This window comes from Anolis carolinensis, chromosome 3 (assembly GCF_035594765.1).
Source record: "Anolis carolinensis isolate JA03-04 chromosome 3, rAnoCar3.1.pri, whole genome shotgun sequence".
NCBI lineage: Eukaryota > Metazoa > Chordata > Lepidosauria > Squamata > Dactyloidae > Anolis > Anolis carolinensis.
The window spans coordinates 225,669,646-225,686,728 of NC_085843.1; the positions used below are offsets into that span (position 1 = coordinate 225,669,646).

Here is a 17,083-nt window from a genome sequence, read left to right on the forward strand (position 1 = left end):
ATATGATTCGGGCCATAACAGAGATTCGGAAAGAAACAAATGAAGACTACAAAGGTTGACTGAATGGTTTATTCTCAGTTCAGCCTTCTTCATATGTTTACACACGTCTGTATCAAGCATTAAGACACATGCACACACACAAGTACAGTGAGGTTTTCTTCTAAACAAAACTGTTTGGACAATAAACTCAGCCTTGGCAGGTAATATAAACAACCCCAATATGACACCAGAATGATGTAGATTCTGCCACTTCAGAATCTTCTTGTCAACACTTTATGTCGATAGACTCTGTGCAAAATTTTACTTACAAATCATTGCATGGCACCAAAGGAATTGAGGCTGCAATTCTGTATTTACTCAGGAATCTATTTCAGTGCATTTAAAGGACTGACTTTTATAGGTGCATGCATAGAACTGGGCTGTTGGGAGTCAGAATTCGAATCACCTACACTCCTAACTCTTCAGATTTTTCATTTTAACATATCCTCTTCCTTTGACATGAAATCACAGCTTTCCTTTTGTTCATGATTCCTTCCAGTCTTAGCTTCTGCTCTTTCCATCACAATCCCGAATCTACTTTATTCTGTTTACATTCCTATGCATAATATTTAGATTAAGGCACTAAGCTTGCATGTTCCCACCCCACTGAAGCATTTAAGTCAAAAGCTCAGGTAGAAATAGCATGAATTTTGGAGGGAAATTGGCAAAAAATTGACAAAATCTGTATGTTCTGTTTAGTGTGTCAGGGCATTCAATTAGATTGGTATCCATACAAGAAACACACAATGTTGTAGCTACTTGTGAAGGCATCGCTTGGTTCTGATAAGACTGAGGTGCAACAAAGAAGAAGAAAAAAGGCAATGTAATTGTAGTGGTTTGGGACTTAAGACCAGGACCCTGGAGGCCAAGGTTCAAATGCTTGGTAGAAACCCACTGAGTGATTTTGGAGAAATCATAACCTCTCTGATTCAGTAAAAGCCATGCAAGCCCTCTCTGAACAAATCTGGCACACAAGCATACACACTAACGTGATAAGCTTTTCAAAAGTCAGAAATTACTTGAAGGCACACAACAGTTAACCTTAGTGCAATACTCTTTCAGCACACACATACATTTTAAGATGTAGTGACTTGACTGTCACACTCTCTGGGGTGCATGTGGTTAGGGGTGGCACATGCTTGAATCATACAAAGATTATTCTAGTAATCTTTACTGTGGATCCATCTTCAGTAAAGATCACTAGTATAATTTTATTTTGGGGAAAATATCAGTATTGAAAATGAAATTATGAATGTGGCCTACTGGGCTACAAAATATGACTTCGATCCTACAGAATGCTGCAGTGTCCTGTTATTCATGGCTCTATTTACGTTCTGCCAATCACTCCACTAGCCTGGTATCACAACTGCACAGGAGATGTTATACAAACAAAGGAAGGCAGAGTTTTACCACTTGGCAACCCATTCCCATGCTGGTAATATAGTTTGAGTCTCTGTGGCACATCAACAGTCAAGGTAATGTACCAAACAGACAGTTATAACAATGCTACACAAAAGTAACATATTGTAAAAATAACACAAGAAGCTCACAGTCTTTTGGTGGTATTCAACTAGATCCTGAATCTTAGATCTGTATGCTGTCTGGAACTGGAAATATTGTAACTGTGTTCCTAACATACTTACCTGAAAGGAAGCTCAAATGATTGCATTAAAGACTGATTCCCGAGTAAACATGCATAGAATCGGGGTCAAAATCAATGTAATGCCCCTAGAGAAAAAATGTCCTTATTTAGAAAAGCTTTCCATGAGAATGAATGATGAAAGTTACATAAAAAGGAGCATGGCACAGGCAACCTGCAGAAGGCTAGGCATTACATATCCAGCTAGCAAGCTGGCTCTGCTAGATTTAAAGAGCCAGCTCCCTCAATCGCATGTTGGAGACATCTATTAAAAGGCACAAGGCTGCAGATTATCAAGGGCCAAGAGGAAGTGAGACTGCGAAGGAAAAGGAAACGAACTTTTCAGCAAATATGCCAAGTAAAACATCGCCTATCGTACCCAATGGGCGAATGAAGAACTTGGCTCATTCTCTCCTTTATGGCCTCCCAAGCTCCCTTTTGGACTCCCTGAGGGCTGTACCTGTTAGCAGTGCCCGTACTGCTTCCTCCACTGCTATGCTTCCTTGCTCGGCTCAGCCTCTGCGGTGGCTTTGGGTCCTGCAGTCCAAGGGTCGGCATGGAAGGGAAGGTTGAGGCATAGCCATGTTCGCATTCTGCAGAAATCATCAGTAAACAGGAAGAGAGAAAAAAATAAGTCAACAGGGAAGCAAATTGGAAGTCCCAAGGACACACAGGCTTGGAGAAATGCTCAAATAACCCTCAAAGAGTTCTCTGGGTTTAAGACAACCACGAAAACAAAAACAAGAACTCATGTATTATGGACACATTGCCTGTCAAGAGGGGTTTCCATTAAAAAGATGTGTAGTTTAATATCAAGTGGCCAGAGAGGGACCAAGAACACTGGAAAGAGATTTCAACACACAGTTGATCTACTGCACCCAAGGCCTTCTATCTTTGTTGACTAGCATTCCTAGCATCCCCATTCCATAGGCCCAAGAGGACTGCTACATCTGGGATGCATCAAGGGAGATGTGGAAGGTTGATCTGTCACATATGGATACATCTCCACTGTAGAATGAATGCTGTTCAATGGCACTTTAATTCCCATGACTATGGAACCAGAGACACCAGAACTCTTTGGTAGAGAAGGCTAAAGACCTCCAAAAACTACAACCTCTAGGATTCCATAGCATTAAGCCACAGCAATTCAAGTGATGCCAAGCTGCATTTGTTCTACTGTGTAGATCAGACATGAGTAAACTTGAGCCCTCCAGGTGTTTTGGACTTCAACTCCCACAATTCCTAACAGCCTGCTGGCTGTTAGGAATTGTGGGAGTTGAAGTCCAAAACACCTGGAGGGCCCACGTTTGCCTATGTTCTGGTGTAGATGCACCCTTTGCACCTCCTGGCACCCATTTTTCGTCCCTCGCCCAACCTCTCCTTCCCATAAAGAACAAGTTGCCCTCCCCGATTTCCATGGGGAGGGGTCCCTTGGGTCCCAGGTCCCTCCTGCCCCCAGTTACCTCTCTCTCTGCGCTCCAGGTACTCAGCAGCCTCCAGAAGGCGCTGGATGTTGATCATCTCCACCCGCTCCATAGCCCTGGAGGCGGATGGGGCTCCCTGCCACCCCAAAGAGCAGGAACAACCCTCCTCTTGGGCACTGGAAGGGGCAGGAGCTTTGCCTCTCCCTTCCTTGCCCTACCACTGGCCTCTTCACAAGTCAGAGGAGGGGGGCAGGCAAGAACTGGAGGCTGCCTCTATGACTGCTTCCTAGAAGTTCATCAGGGAAAGAGGTCTTGGAGGGGCACCACCATGCAACTCCTGCAGAGCCTCAACTCCTTCCTACCACCAGAGGCTGCCTCTAAAGGACTTGTTTCTTCTGTCCTGCCCCCAGACCCCTTCCTCCTGATATTCTCTCTCTTTAACTTGCCATTGATCTTCTTTGCCCCTTTTTTATACCCCAACCTTTCTCCCTGATCTTGCCCCCCGCCCTCCCTTTCACATTAACCCTGCATTTTTCCCCCTTGCAGCCCTTTTCCTCTCCTGACCCTACACCTTTCCTCTCCACTTCAAGGCTGCCCTGCTCTCCATGGTCCCAGATCTCTATCAATGTCTTTCTCCCTTGTTTTTGTCCCGGGATCTGTCCGCTTTCTTTCTTTTTCTCTCTCTTTCCCTCCGCCTCCTGCAGCAGCAGCAGATCCTGTCGGTCCCTGCCTCTTTCACAGTTTGTTTACCTCTGCTTAGAAATCATGGGGAAGGGAGGGGAGGGGGAGGGACACAGAGGCACACGAGACTCTGCCCCGGCGGCGCTTGGGAAATGTAGTTTTTGGAGTGCTGAGCGCGTGCAAGGAAGGAAAACAGCCGGCGTTGCATTCTGGGGAAGTGGATGGACGCTCCGCCACTTGGACGGGATGGGGTTTGGGTGCTGGAGGGCGGAGGCTGCTAAGGGAGCAAGGCGCCTGTTTGCATTGCTTTTCTTTATGATCGCTCTCTCTCTATGTATGCTACCAATGCACTGATGAATGTGTATATGCATGTGTATACACACATATGCAAGATATATATATTGGAGCAAATAAGATGTGTACAAACACATATACGAGCAAGATATAATGGAACAGATGCTTAGTGTGTGTATGTGCGCATACACACACATCTGCAAGATACATATTTTGGAGCAATATATAAGATGTGTACACACAAACACACATATATAGGAGGGGTAGATTTCTCTCAGTTCCTGTTGTCCCACATCCATTTGTAAAACTGCGTTATTTGTAAGTTGGGGACTGTTTGCACATACATATATGTATGTATGTGTGTGTATAGCAAGGTATCGATACTGGAGCAAGATATAAGTAAGATGCTTATACATGCATGCACGCACACATATATATGATCAAGATATAACAGCAGGATATGAGCAGATGCATATATATATATATACACACACACACACACACTAGAATCTCATTTATCCAACGTAAACAGGCCAGCAGAATGTTGGATAAGCAAAAATGTTGGCTAATAAGGAGGGATTAAGGAAAAGCCTATTAAACATCAAATTACCTTATATGATTTTACAAACTAAGCACTAAAACATCATGTTTTACAACAAATCGATAGAAAAAGCAGTTCAATACACGGTAACGTTATGTAGCAATTATTTTATTTACGAATTTATTTTATTTTATTTACAACATGGTTTCTTTGTATACAAAATGACAGTTAATTGTAACCATGTTATTTAAAAAGCAAAAAAGAATCGATTAAAAGAAACAAGCCAATAGAGAGGAAACAGTTGCTACAATTCCACTTAATACATATTAAGTTCCACAAGATCTGTCCAGGCCTTAATTTCCAAGTGAAATCCATGTGCAGTTGGTCCTCTGTATGCATGGATTCTACATCCATGGATTCAACTATCCAAGGTTTGAAAACATCTTTCCCCTTCAACCCCCCCCCCCCCAAAAAAGGGCTTGATTTCTCTTTATAAGGGATACCATTTTACTACACCATTGGGCCCACTGTATCCTGACATAGTGGTCCTGCATGTCATATTTTGTGTGTGCAGTGCAGCAGTGCTGCTAAATAAAACACAATAGTAGTGAGACAGCTGGTCGGGTAGGATGTTTGTTGTTAATCCATTCTAGGTGGTGTTAAAAGCAAAAGGTCAAGTATATTCAGAACCAGCACTGCCAAATCTCAGCTTCTGGAGACAGTGATATCTAGAGCAGGGCTTCTCAAACTTATCCACTTGTGACCCCGGGTGTATAAGTACATAAAATGAGTATAAAAACCAAACATTTACTGATAACAAATCAGCATTCTCAAGGCTTGCTCAATAGGCTTGTTTCCCTTTTTTAAATGAAGTACAGCTGAAGCATTTTCTGCAGAGTCCACTGTAAACACTGCAAAACAGATTCATGTAAAAGTCTAAAACAGCCACTAGATCAGTGGTTCTCAACCTGTGTGTCCCCCAGATGTTTCGGCCTTCAACTCCCAGAAATCCTAACCGCTGGTAAACTGGCTGGGGTTTCTGGGAGCTGTAGGCCAAAAACACCTGGGGACCCCAGGTTGAGAACCACTGTACTAGATGATGTTCAGGAAAATTTCACTCTTGCCAAAAATTTGGGGACACTAAAATTGAGCTAAGGGGATGGCATTTGGGGTCAGGATCCACAGTTTAAAAGACATTTAGCTGTCATTTAGCTGTCTGAATGCTCATTTAGCTGTCTGAATGAAAATCTCACTGTGAAGAATGAGGCATTTCCTTGCTACTTATGAACTCTAAGACAGATGGATAGACACACTGACCTCTTAGGGGTTTGTTGCTTCTTGGTGTTATCTAAAGCCTTATCAAATATTTTCTTTTTGACTGGAGATTAGACTGATTGGTGGCTAAAATTTCATAAGAAGCACCAGTAGGAAAGCAGGGGCAACCCACAAGTGATTCATCTCCATCACCCACCCGGTGGCTGTATTTCCAGAATGTGTACTTAAAGCAAAGAAACTTTTCAGATATTAAAAAACTGCATCATCAACTGGAAATATAAGAAGGCTGCAGCCTTCAGCATGTTTACCTTGAAAGCCAATTCTATCAAAATCAATTGGACATACTTCAGAGAAAATACGTTTGGGCCGGGAATGTCAGTGTGAAATGTAGTTCTCAGAATTCTAACATGTGGGACAAGGGCTGCCGCTAAAACACAACAAAATACAAAAGCAACAGTAGAAGTATATTTTATTAGGACCAAGTGAAAAACCACAAAGAAATTAGCAACCTCTTGATTTTATCAGGACTTTTCAGCAAACCAGATACTACATTTTTTAAATGCCTCACAAAGAGTTACAGTAGAGGAAGGACAGATGATACAAAGCCAATATCTGCAATTGCTAATAGCTAAAGATAGACTAGAGATGTGCATCACAACCCGATACATATTTACTCAAAAGCAAGATCTATGTTTAAAGTATCTTATTCCCAGGCAAATGTATACCAGATTTCACCTGTAATTAAATAATGACATACTTGTTGCTGTTTCAAATTGTATAGAGATAAAGATGAAAGTGTTGAATATAAAAGCTATCAGCTATTTTCTTTTACCTGTAGTCAAAATTAAAGCTAAGGAAAATGTTGGTTTTTCTTATACCAACAAAGTTGAAGATTCATTTTAGGTGGCACCTTGACTATAAGGACAATAGAAGTAAAAATATGTAATGTTAATGGTTGGAAACAGTTACCTATGGAATGTGGGAAGAATGAAGGCACTTCTACCTTAAAATATTCTGCATCTAATGAAATTTTTCTTCGATGCTTGAATTTCAGAAATTGACAACAATTAAAATTTCTGCTGAGCATTTAGAAAGCAAGGTTAGGTGCTGAAAGAAAAGAAGCAAAATTACCAAAGGAGTGTGAATACTGTAAATAGAAACATCCTAGGTTTGAATAATTTTTAAATGTTTCAATATTTGCAATGCTAAAAATCTGGGGACTAAAAGGAAATGTTAGTTGTTCAGACAGAATTCTTATTTGGGAGGGAATTTCCCTTATAAATACATTTCTGGCTATTAAATATGGGATGACAGCATTTTTTATTATTTTGCTAATGTAACAGAGAGAAGTTCCATAATTTCTGCCCTTTGGCTATAACTTTTTCATTCCTTCCTGGAAACAAACTGGCAGCCTGTGGCCTGAACATTATTATGGGTCCCATCATCAATTTGAGTAGCACTTAACTATGTATTTTTTTGGATTTTCAGGTGCTATCAGGTATATGTTAGACCATAAACTATGAACAGTACTACTACTACTACTACTACTACTACTACTACTAATAATAATAATAATAATAATAATAATAATAATAATAAAACTTTATTTATACCCCTCCACCATCTCCCCGCAGGGACTCAGGACTGTTTACATGGGGCAGAAGCCCGAACAACATAATTGAACAAAATAAACAACAACATAAACACAATTCACAATATGATAAGATAAAAACAGTAATGCAATATAAAACGAGAATATTATAACAGTTAAAAAATCAGTCAACCAAAGCACCAATACAAGAATAAAATGTTAAATTAAAGTGCATAGAAGGTAAGGACATAATAAATACTAGTACTTAAATTAACAATACTGGAATTAACCAAGCTTGAGAGGCCAGTTGAGAATCAAACAAGAACTACTGTAGCACTGTGCATATAATTCTTATGAGGGAAAAGGTATCTACTGGTCCTACATCATAAAAGTTGCTCAGTTGACATGCATGGAAAGAAATGTCTATGTATGTAAAAACTTTCCAAGTACAAAATCCCTCCCCATTTTCACAGTGTATATCATATGGTTGGAATCTGTGTGCATTGGGATCTATGTGGACAGTATAAATCAATACACAGAAGTCAAACCTTATGAGAGAGGACCATTCAATATGATTATCACCATTATATCTATAAAATGTTGCCCGCACAAGGCTTCTGCCTGATCTCTTTGAGGAAAATCAGGGTTACAAGTATAACAAACAGATTGACATTTATCACTCTGTAATTTGGGCCTGAAGGGGGCTGCCATTCACATTTATTGCTGACACACTTCCAGCACTGGCCAGAACACTACAGTCTTCACTTAAATGATCTCATTGTAGTTGGGAAACATTGGCCTTTCTTTTCAGGACACAGAGATACGTGTGGCAAAATCAGGACCAGATTATAAATGGCTTGTTTGGTGCAATTGATCCAGGCGTAGCTGGCTTACTTTTCTTATGTAACCATTATCAACATTTTGTGTGTTGCGTAAGTAAGTGAATAAAAGGCATGGGAATCAATCCATTCATGTCTCTGAAGGACTTAAAAGTAAGTTATAAATGAAGATGCCTGCACTGCTTTCTATCAACCTTGCACTTTAATATTCATGCATTAATTTCTACCAGAATAGCTAAAACATTCTCTATTTTTGGAACTGCTTCAGGACCCCAACCATCTTAACCTGGTCTTGGGGAAGATGCTCCATTGGAAGAAGATTGAAAGTTCCACTTTTCATGGCCTCGCCTCACTAGTACACTATTTTTGGCATGCTGGGAATTGGGTGCAGAGTTTCTTTTCCAAGTAAATCCTATCATGTACATAGTTGTAAAATTAGCAAAAATAATGCAATGGGTAACTAAGCCCACATGCTGTATCTGTGTATTCTATTATAAGTACCCTCACTGCTCTTCAACAGAAATTGAAGTACAGTAGAGTCTCACTTATCCAAGCTTCACTTATCCAATGTCCTGTATTATCCAACGCAGTCTGCCTTTTAGTAGTTATTGTTTTTGTAGTAAATGTTGCAATGTTTTGGCGCTAAATTCATAAATACAGTAATTACTACATAACATTACTGTGTATTTAACTGCTTTTTCTGTCAATTTGTTGTTAAACATGATGTTTTAGTGTTTAATTTGTAAAATCATAATGTAATTTTATGTTTAATAGGCTTTTTTCTTAATCCCTCCTTATTATCCAAGATTTTCGCTTATCCAATGTTCTGCCGGTCCATTTATGTTGGATAAGTGAGACTCTACTGTAAAACTTTGGTTTCCCCCATAACTTCCAGTATCCTATTGCCATCATATAATACTGGGTCCCCCTGGGGGAGAAGAACGGTATAGAAAATAAATAAATAAATAAATAAATAAATAAATAAATACTAACTATTGTTATAAATTTTCCAGACTCTCTTCAACAGTTGCCCAAATTACTGGGAAGCTAAATAGTCCCATTTAATAGTACCTTTTCGTAGAAAGACAGGTTGTTTCCCATGGAATCCTATGCACATCTACTTAAAACTAAGTCTTATTGAATTCCGAAGCTCACGCCACATTATAGAGAAGAAATCAAGAAATACGTAAATAAAAAAAGTTTTAAAAATTCAAACATGCTGGAAAATATTGGCAAAATTTTACAAGCGTCAGGAATAGGCAAAACTATACTGCAATATTTCTCGGTGCTAACTTATAATTTTATTTGCTCAGTCCAATTCTTTGGTAAATCATTGTCTTTTCAGTTTGACCCTCCATCTAAGAAATGGGGCCATTTTGTGAGGAAACAGTTTCCCAAGAATTAAGGAAGTCAGTGTTGTTAACTCATTAACACACTAAATAAGAAATCCTAAAGTTGTAATATTTCTAAGTAATGCATATTATGTTTGGGAGGTTTCTTTGGAGATATTTGAAGGTTTCTATTCTGATATCCCAAACACTCTTCCCTTCTAACAATGAACTGTATAATTGCTTCTTGTCATCTGCCAACCAAGGAACCTGTGGAGACTGGTCTCATTTATTAAATGGATTTTATAATGCAAAATTAGATCACTAGCTATTGGTTTCTCCCCCCCCCCCCCCCCCGGGCTCCATTTCAATTAGTGTGCAACCTGGAACCACCAGATCTGAAAGAGCAAATCTTCAACTTCCTCCCACATCCCATCTGAAGATGCATGCATGTGAGGGTAAAAGAGGCACCATGATGTGATGAGTTAACTGGAAAGGCATGTGGCGACAGCTGATTGGGTGAGCCAGTCAGGAGCCAGAATTCCCATTGGCTGCTGCCTTTCACTTGGTGATGAGGCAAACGATTTTAACTGCCACTTTCAACTCGGAGGGGGAGGAGAGTGCTGACTAAAAATGGTCAGGGAGGAAATGGCTGCCATACTCTCTGAAGCCTGATTATTTATAAGGCAAATTAGGCATATTAAAAGGGACTGTTTATCCCTATGTTCTCTGTGTGAATTCAGAAAGACTATTATATATATTGTTGCCCTGTTTAAACTTTTGAATTGAAGTAAAGATACTGTTACTGAATGACACTTTATTATACTGCAGGGTTTATCTTGATTCAGAAATTGTGGTAAAGCTTCTATTTATCTATTTATTTATTTATTTCTACAACCATCAACAATGCAGACCTCACAATTTAACATAACCTCTTTTCCCTTCTCTTCATCTTCCCTTCCTCATATGATTTTGGTAACATCACACCAGAGAAAATCTGGAGATCTTGAAAACATACATGTTCTGACACCTTTTCTTTGGCCTAATAAAATTACTGCCCTAGGGAGATGTTTGAAATATCACAAGTGGCATTTCTATTTCCTTTAAACCACGGGCAGCAATCATATGGTCTTTCAGATATTGTTGGGCTGCAAGTTCTACTAGCTCTAGCCAGCATAGCCAATGCTAAGGAAAGCTTGAAGCTATAGTTCACTACATTTTGAAGGCTACGTACTTCTTGCCTTTGCTTGAAAACAATATATTTCTCATTGATGTCATTGAAAAGTTTCATGGTTATTGATGGAGAACCCTTTAGTATCACAAGATGAGCAGCTAAGTATGACCACTGGAGTTCTCAAATGAACATCAAGTGAGAGGACACTCGAGAAATATGCATTATTTCAATCAGAAAAAAAGAAGAATGTGTAAAGGGCAGCAGTGTTATGTGAAACTCAGTTTTGGATTTAAATGTTTTTGTTCTGCATCTCCTTCAGAATTTGAGATATCAGTGGGTTGTGTTCTGCTTCCTGACCTTTTGAGGAAGAGAATGTTTATACCTTATTAAGTGACATTTTAGCAGCCAAGCCCTCTTTTATCTGTAACAGTGTCTGGAAATTAAGAAGGCACCTACCTGACAGAAACCTGATTCATAAAAACACACCCAACTTGCCAAACAGAATAACTTGGGCCTGGTTTGAATTAAGGAAGAATACTTTTGATGAGGAAGTCCAAGAAGCACTTTAGACAAAATGCTGTCCTCATCCTGAAAAAGGAAAGAAGCTATAATGGCATTCTGATGTAGTCATTAAAATATTATGAAAATGTGTCACAGCAGGCACATTTGTAAATATGACTACGTATTAATAGAAATAGTTTTTGTATTTTAACTTTGGACCCAGTGTTACCATTCAGTTTTTGCCATCTTTAACATAGTGCACCATGAGTTGTTAGGGGTTAAAGAAGTGATCTCACAAGGAGTGATATAGTAATAAACAAATGTACAAAATATCTGTGCGATTTCTCCCCCTTAGCATAGGGCATAGTGCAGATAAATTTGAGCTTCTGCCCCACAAATCTTAAGCAGTTTCCCCTTTTTTGCATATCAGCCTTCCCCCACCATTGCTACTCAGCGGGTCATACATCCACCTATCACCTTCCCTCAGTCCCTGGCTACTGGAAATATAATAATCATATTTAAAACAATAAAATAAATTGCTATCCAGAGACAAACACTACTTCACTTGGCAGAATTTGCATATGACCAAACTGTGGTGTTCTATTAATGGTGCGTGAAGCATTTCATACTCTCTAGAATTTGACAGATAAAAATCTGGACATTTGTGGCCAAGAAACATCAGTTGCTAATTGAGTGCAATCTACTTTTGTACTTTGAACTTGGCAATCGAAGCAAGCCAGGACAAAGAAGAAAAATGAGATGGGACAAAAAGAAAGTGGGACATTTTTAAAGCAGCTCAAAAAGTAGGATGACCGAGGATTAATAAGGTCTGTCCCTGTCCAATCAGAACGGTTGGAGAGGTGAGGTATTACTCACTGCAGATCTCTAAAACTTGTTCCAGCACGAATGCGTTTACTAAAAAAAAAAACAAGGTGGGGACTAAAAGAATATACGGCACTTATTATTCTAGCTTTTATATTTCCTCATTGATGGTAGATGCCAGGTACTTTTGTAGATGACCATAGTAACAGGGCCTTTTCAGTGATGGTTGTGGAGTATACTACCCTTTCCTTCTTTTTCTTGTGCCAAATGAAAACATTTTTATTTTCCAAGGTTTGTTAATCTTAAGTTTGTAAAACACAGTCCTGTTCATTTTTACTCAGAAGTGGGCTGCAGTCTGTCTTCCAACAATGGTCTGTGGGCACCATGATGCTACATTGTTATAGCACTATTATTCTGCTTCAACTGCCATGACAACATTCTACAAATGTATAGGGTTTGTAGTTTAGGGAGGCTCTAGAGCTCTCTGGCTGAGAATACTAAATGCCCTTCTCCAGACTTGAAATCCCAGGATTCTTTATCATGTTGTCATGGCAGTTAAAGTGAAATAATAGTGCTAAAACTGTAGTTTGAAAGAACTTATAAATACTTTCTGTGTTTTTGGAGCTTTCAGATCTGTGAAATGTTTGGTGCTGCTCAGTTTTGCTGTATTGATTGCATCCACAGTTGCTGGTTTTGCATTAATGTGGAATATATGGATTTGTTTTTATATTTAGTTGTTTTTCCTGTTTGATGTCAGTTAATTACCCAGTGGGCTTTTGTTATTGGGCAGCAATTAAATGTCACAAGAAACATACAGGTAAGCATACTATCAGCCACCTATCACTTCTGTCTAGGGCCCAGCAGTAAGTGCAGTAGAGTCTCACTTATCCAAGCCTCGCTTATCCAAGCTTCTGGATTATCCAAGCCATTTTTGTAGTCAATGTTCTCAATATATCGTGATATTTTGGTGCTAAATTCATAAATACAGTAATTACAACATAACATTACTGCATATTGAACTACTTTTTCTGTCAAATTTGTTGTATAACATGATATTTTGGTGCTTAATTTGTAAAATCATAACCTAATTTAATGTTTAATAGGCTTTTCCTTGATCCCTCCTTATTATCCAAGATATTCGCTTATCCAAGCTTCTGCCGGCCTGTTTAGCTTGGATAAGTGAGACTCTACTGTACTTTCTAATTGCCTTTTAGGCAAGGGACTTTTGGGAAAGAAAGGAAGTTGTTTGAAACAAAGTGACTTTGGGGATCTTCTGGTACAACTATTGGCCATAAGGGACCACTTTCGCTATTATTCCTTTGAAAGTAAAAATGGAAGAAATGTTCTGTTGTAATGGGACATCCACAGAGATTCTTTGAAAGAGTCACAAACAGAATTTGTTCAGGATCCAGTAACCTGTTCGAAGATCCTTTCTGAAAAATCCACATTCTGGATTACCACTACCAATTTTATTTCATTTTTTCCATTATGTATCTTGTTCCTTCTACCAAACACTTTCCATAAAGAAAGTCTTGTTAAAAGAAAAGAAACCTGCATCAACACTTACTATATTTTTTCATGCCAGGAGCGACTTGAGAAACTGCAAGTTGCTTCTGGTGTGAGAGAATTGGCCATCTGCAAGGACCTTACCCAGGGTATGCCCGGATGTTTTGATGTTTTTACTATTCTTGTGGGAGGCTTCACTCATGTCCCTGCATGAAGCTGAAGCTGATAGAGGGAGCTCATGCACGCTCTCCCCAGGTTGGATTTGAACTGGCAACCTTCAGGTCAGCAACCCAGCCTTGAAGTCATCAGTCCTGCCAGCACAAGGATTTAACCCATTGTGTTACTAGAGGCTCCTATGACTTACTATTCATATGGCACATTAATCTTTAAAAAGTGTTTAGACACCACCTGGGAATAATATTGTGGTCATTTTCTGTTGGGACCCTTCATCCATATATATCATTCCTCGGTGTTACACAGGAATGTGTCGAGGAATCTTTTGGGACTATCTTGAGAGACGGAGAGAAGCAATTACACTTTTTAACCTGTCTATTCTCACATTACATGAGCAAGCAGAAATGGAAAATATGATCAAAGTTTAATTTTTAAAACCTTCAAGTCCTTGCTGATAGTGATTCCCACAGGTACGAGGCTCTCAAAAATGCTCCTGGGGGCATGTCAAAAAGCCACGCACTTAGGCGAGTGCTTAGCATCTTTGTAGGCAGGCCTCAAGTTTTATTCTATGTTGGTTGTCAATGATGCAAGCTAAACATGACATCTGGATTCTGGAGGCACAATAATGCCGCCCCTCCCTGCTCCGCCTGCCCTTCTTCTTCTGCGTCAGACACATTCCTGTTGTCTTTCACTCAAAGCCCTTCATTTATCTGCCTCCTTAATCAGGTTTGCCAACTCCTGATGTTCAGGAAAGCAAGTCTACTCTCATCCTCATCCATATTGCATGTGAAGCTTATATAGCGTGAGGTCTGAAATAAGACATTTTAGATTGCTTTTGGTTGCCATCTGGTATCCAAACCTTTAGGCTATGCTGAATGCAGACTATTATTATTATTATTATTATTATTATTATTATTATTATTATTATTACCCCCTAAGAGAGGTAGCAAAGAAAGGAAGGGGGAAATCAGGTGATATTCTCAAGATTTTAGCACTTATTTACTAGGAAAATAGGAGAATGAACTAGACCTGCAGCCTTCTGTTTGCATTTGCCAGAGCCTAAATATAAACCAGGTATCACTAATGAAAAGTTAATACGTTTCCTAATTAATTACTGACTCCAGTGCAGTTTTGGACTAGTCGGGTAAATATTAAAACTGAGGGATCCCTATGTGTGTAGAATAATATAACCCAATGCTCTTTTTTTCTTGTTCATTGGATAGATTTGGGGGGGGGGGGAATACATCTTATCTATGCTTTTCCATCAGCACAAAAGGAACAAGCAATGTCAGACTTGATTGTTAGCTTTGTGAACCCAACCACAAAATCTTTTGCAATTCCTTTTTGGACAATCTGTTTACTAAAGCAAAAAGCTTCTGCTTCAAGAATATAAACAATGCTATTCTGTATGTAACCCCCTAAGCTGCAAAAAAACGGCTAACAGACCATGACAAACCACTGAAGACCACCGAATTTTAACCTTATCCCCTGTATCCCTGCCTGTCGTTTCCTGATTGCAATTCTACACTTAAAATAGTTGTATTTTGGTCAACTCAATGAACTTCAATGGAAAAGGCCAGCCATAAGATTTTTTGTAATGACTTTGAAATGTCACCTTCAGAATGTCACTGACTAAACACACTTCATAAAAGCGTTATGTAAAAAATAACTCCTTGAAAGTGACATTTGTGGGCAGATTGAGGAATTATGAAAAATGTGTCCATGTTGCAGACATTCAAAAGGAGCAAATATGGATAGCTAAGTAATCATATTGTTAAGATGTCCCATTTCTTGAATATGTGCTAAAATACGGAAGCACAGAGAAACACATCTGGTTTTATGGTCTGTTTTTGGTGAAGAATGAAAGATGCTTCCATGTTGGTAAAGGTAAAGATTTTCCCCTGACATTAAGTTTAGTTGTGTCTGACTCTGGGGCTTGGTGCTCATCTCGATTTCTAAGCCAGAGAACTGGCGTTGTCCGTAGACGCCTACAAAGTTATGTGACCGGCATGACTACATGGAGCGCCTTTACCTTCCCACCGAAGCGGTACCTATTGATCTACTCACATTTGCATGTTTTTGAACTGCTAGGTTGGCAGAAGCTGGGGCTAACAGCAGAAGCTTGCCCCACTCCCCGAATTCGAACTGCCAACCTTTCGGTCAGCAAGTTCAGCAGCTCAGCGATGTAATCTGCTGTCCCACCGGGAGCGCCATGTTAGATTAGGCTTTGTTAGCTTGCCTTTATGGAAATTTCCATACAACACCAGCATCTATTCATTATCATCCTGTTCCCCCCCCCCCACCCCCCACTGTTCTTCTGCTTTCTTTGTAGCAAATTGAATCATCCATTATTTCCAGCTATATACTTTTAGTCCTATTCCTCCATGTTTTAAAAGTATTAAGCTTTCATGTGAGCAATGATCTATTTGGAAAGTAAAACTATCACCATTCGGTACATATTTATTAAAACTCAAGGCTGGATGTCATTTTATTGCCCGTCTATTTTTATTTTTACGCTATTTTTAAACATAACACAAAAACACCTCTCTGGCTATAATGTTCTTAATGGAAGAGAATGGTAGTGTATAATGCCATAATGTTTTATGCAGTGCCTCTCTATCTGCCCTATCTAACCTGTCATCCAGTCAGTGCCATAAACTGCGACACTAAAGCACTGGTGACCGAGAAATCTTTTAAGAGATTGTTTGTAGAAGGAACGGGCAAAACCACATCTCAGCATTACCTGCCTGAGAAAATTAAATTATAAACAGGTTTATAACCAGACGCCTACCACAACTGTTGTAGTAAAATGTATACTGAGATTCAAATTATCCCAGCCATAGCACCTAAATCATGACGAAAACTTGGTTCAAATTTGGTGATTGTGTGCAGACACATGGACACAGACTTGCATTTTCAGAAGTAGGGGGCCTTCTGCTATCATTAGACGGCAGCCACAGCTTTTGATTCACAGTACTTTTTTCTTTGTGTTTTTCACTCTTATTATAACAAACAGTTAAGAACTATGGAACATATGTACATTTGTGCATATATATACACACATTGTAATCTGGCCAAAAACAAATAATGAAAGGACAATGTGTTGTCGAAGGCTTTCATGGCTGGAATCACTAGGCTGCTGTGAGTTTTCCAGGCCATGTTCCATAAGCATTTCTCCTGATGTTTCGCCCAAATCTATGGCAGGCATCCTCAGAGGTTGTGAGTTATACGTCAGGAGAAAATGCTTACGAAACA

General features: G+C 39.3%; 1 protein-coding gene and 1 long non-coding RNA gene across 3 annotated transcripts in view; one reads left to right on the plus strand and one right to left on the minus strand.

Moving 5' to 3' along the window:
• mxi1 (MAX interactor 1, dimerization protein) overlaps window positions 1-17,083 on the minus strand; it is a 114,747-nt gene that overhangs the window by 87,749 nt on the left and 9,915 nt on the right. The window contains exons 1-2 of one of the 2 annotated variants that reach the window (XM_003218522.4): window positions 3,142-3,864; window positions 2,139-2,271 (exon numbers count right to left, since the gene is read on the minus strand). In XM_003218522.4, the coding sequence (XP_003218570.1) occupies window positions 2,139-2,271; window positions 3,142-3,214 (206 nt within the window). In that variant the 5' untranslated portion in view covers window positions 3,215-3,864. Of the gene's footprint in view, window positions 1-2,138; window positions 2,272-3,141; window positions 3,865-17,083 lie in introns of those variants that run through there. The other variant, XM_062976268.1, reaches the window with a different exon arrangement.
• Window positions 1-17,083, plus strand: part of LOC134297775 (uncharacterized) — a 71,727-nt gene that overhangs the window by 23,727 nt on the left and 30,917 nt on the right. The gene's annotated exons all lie outside the window — the stretch shown is intronic.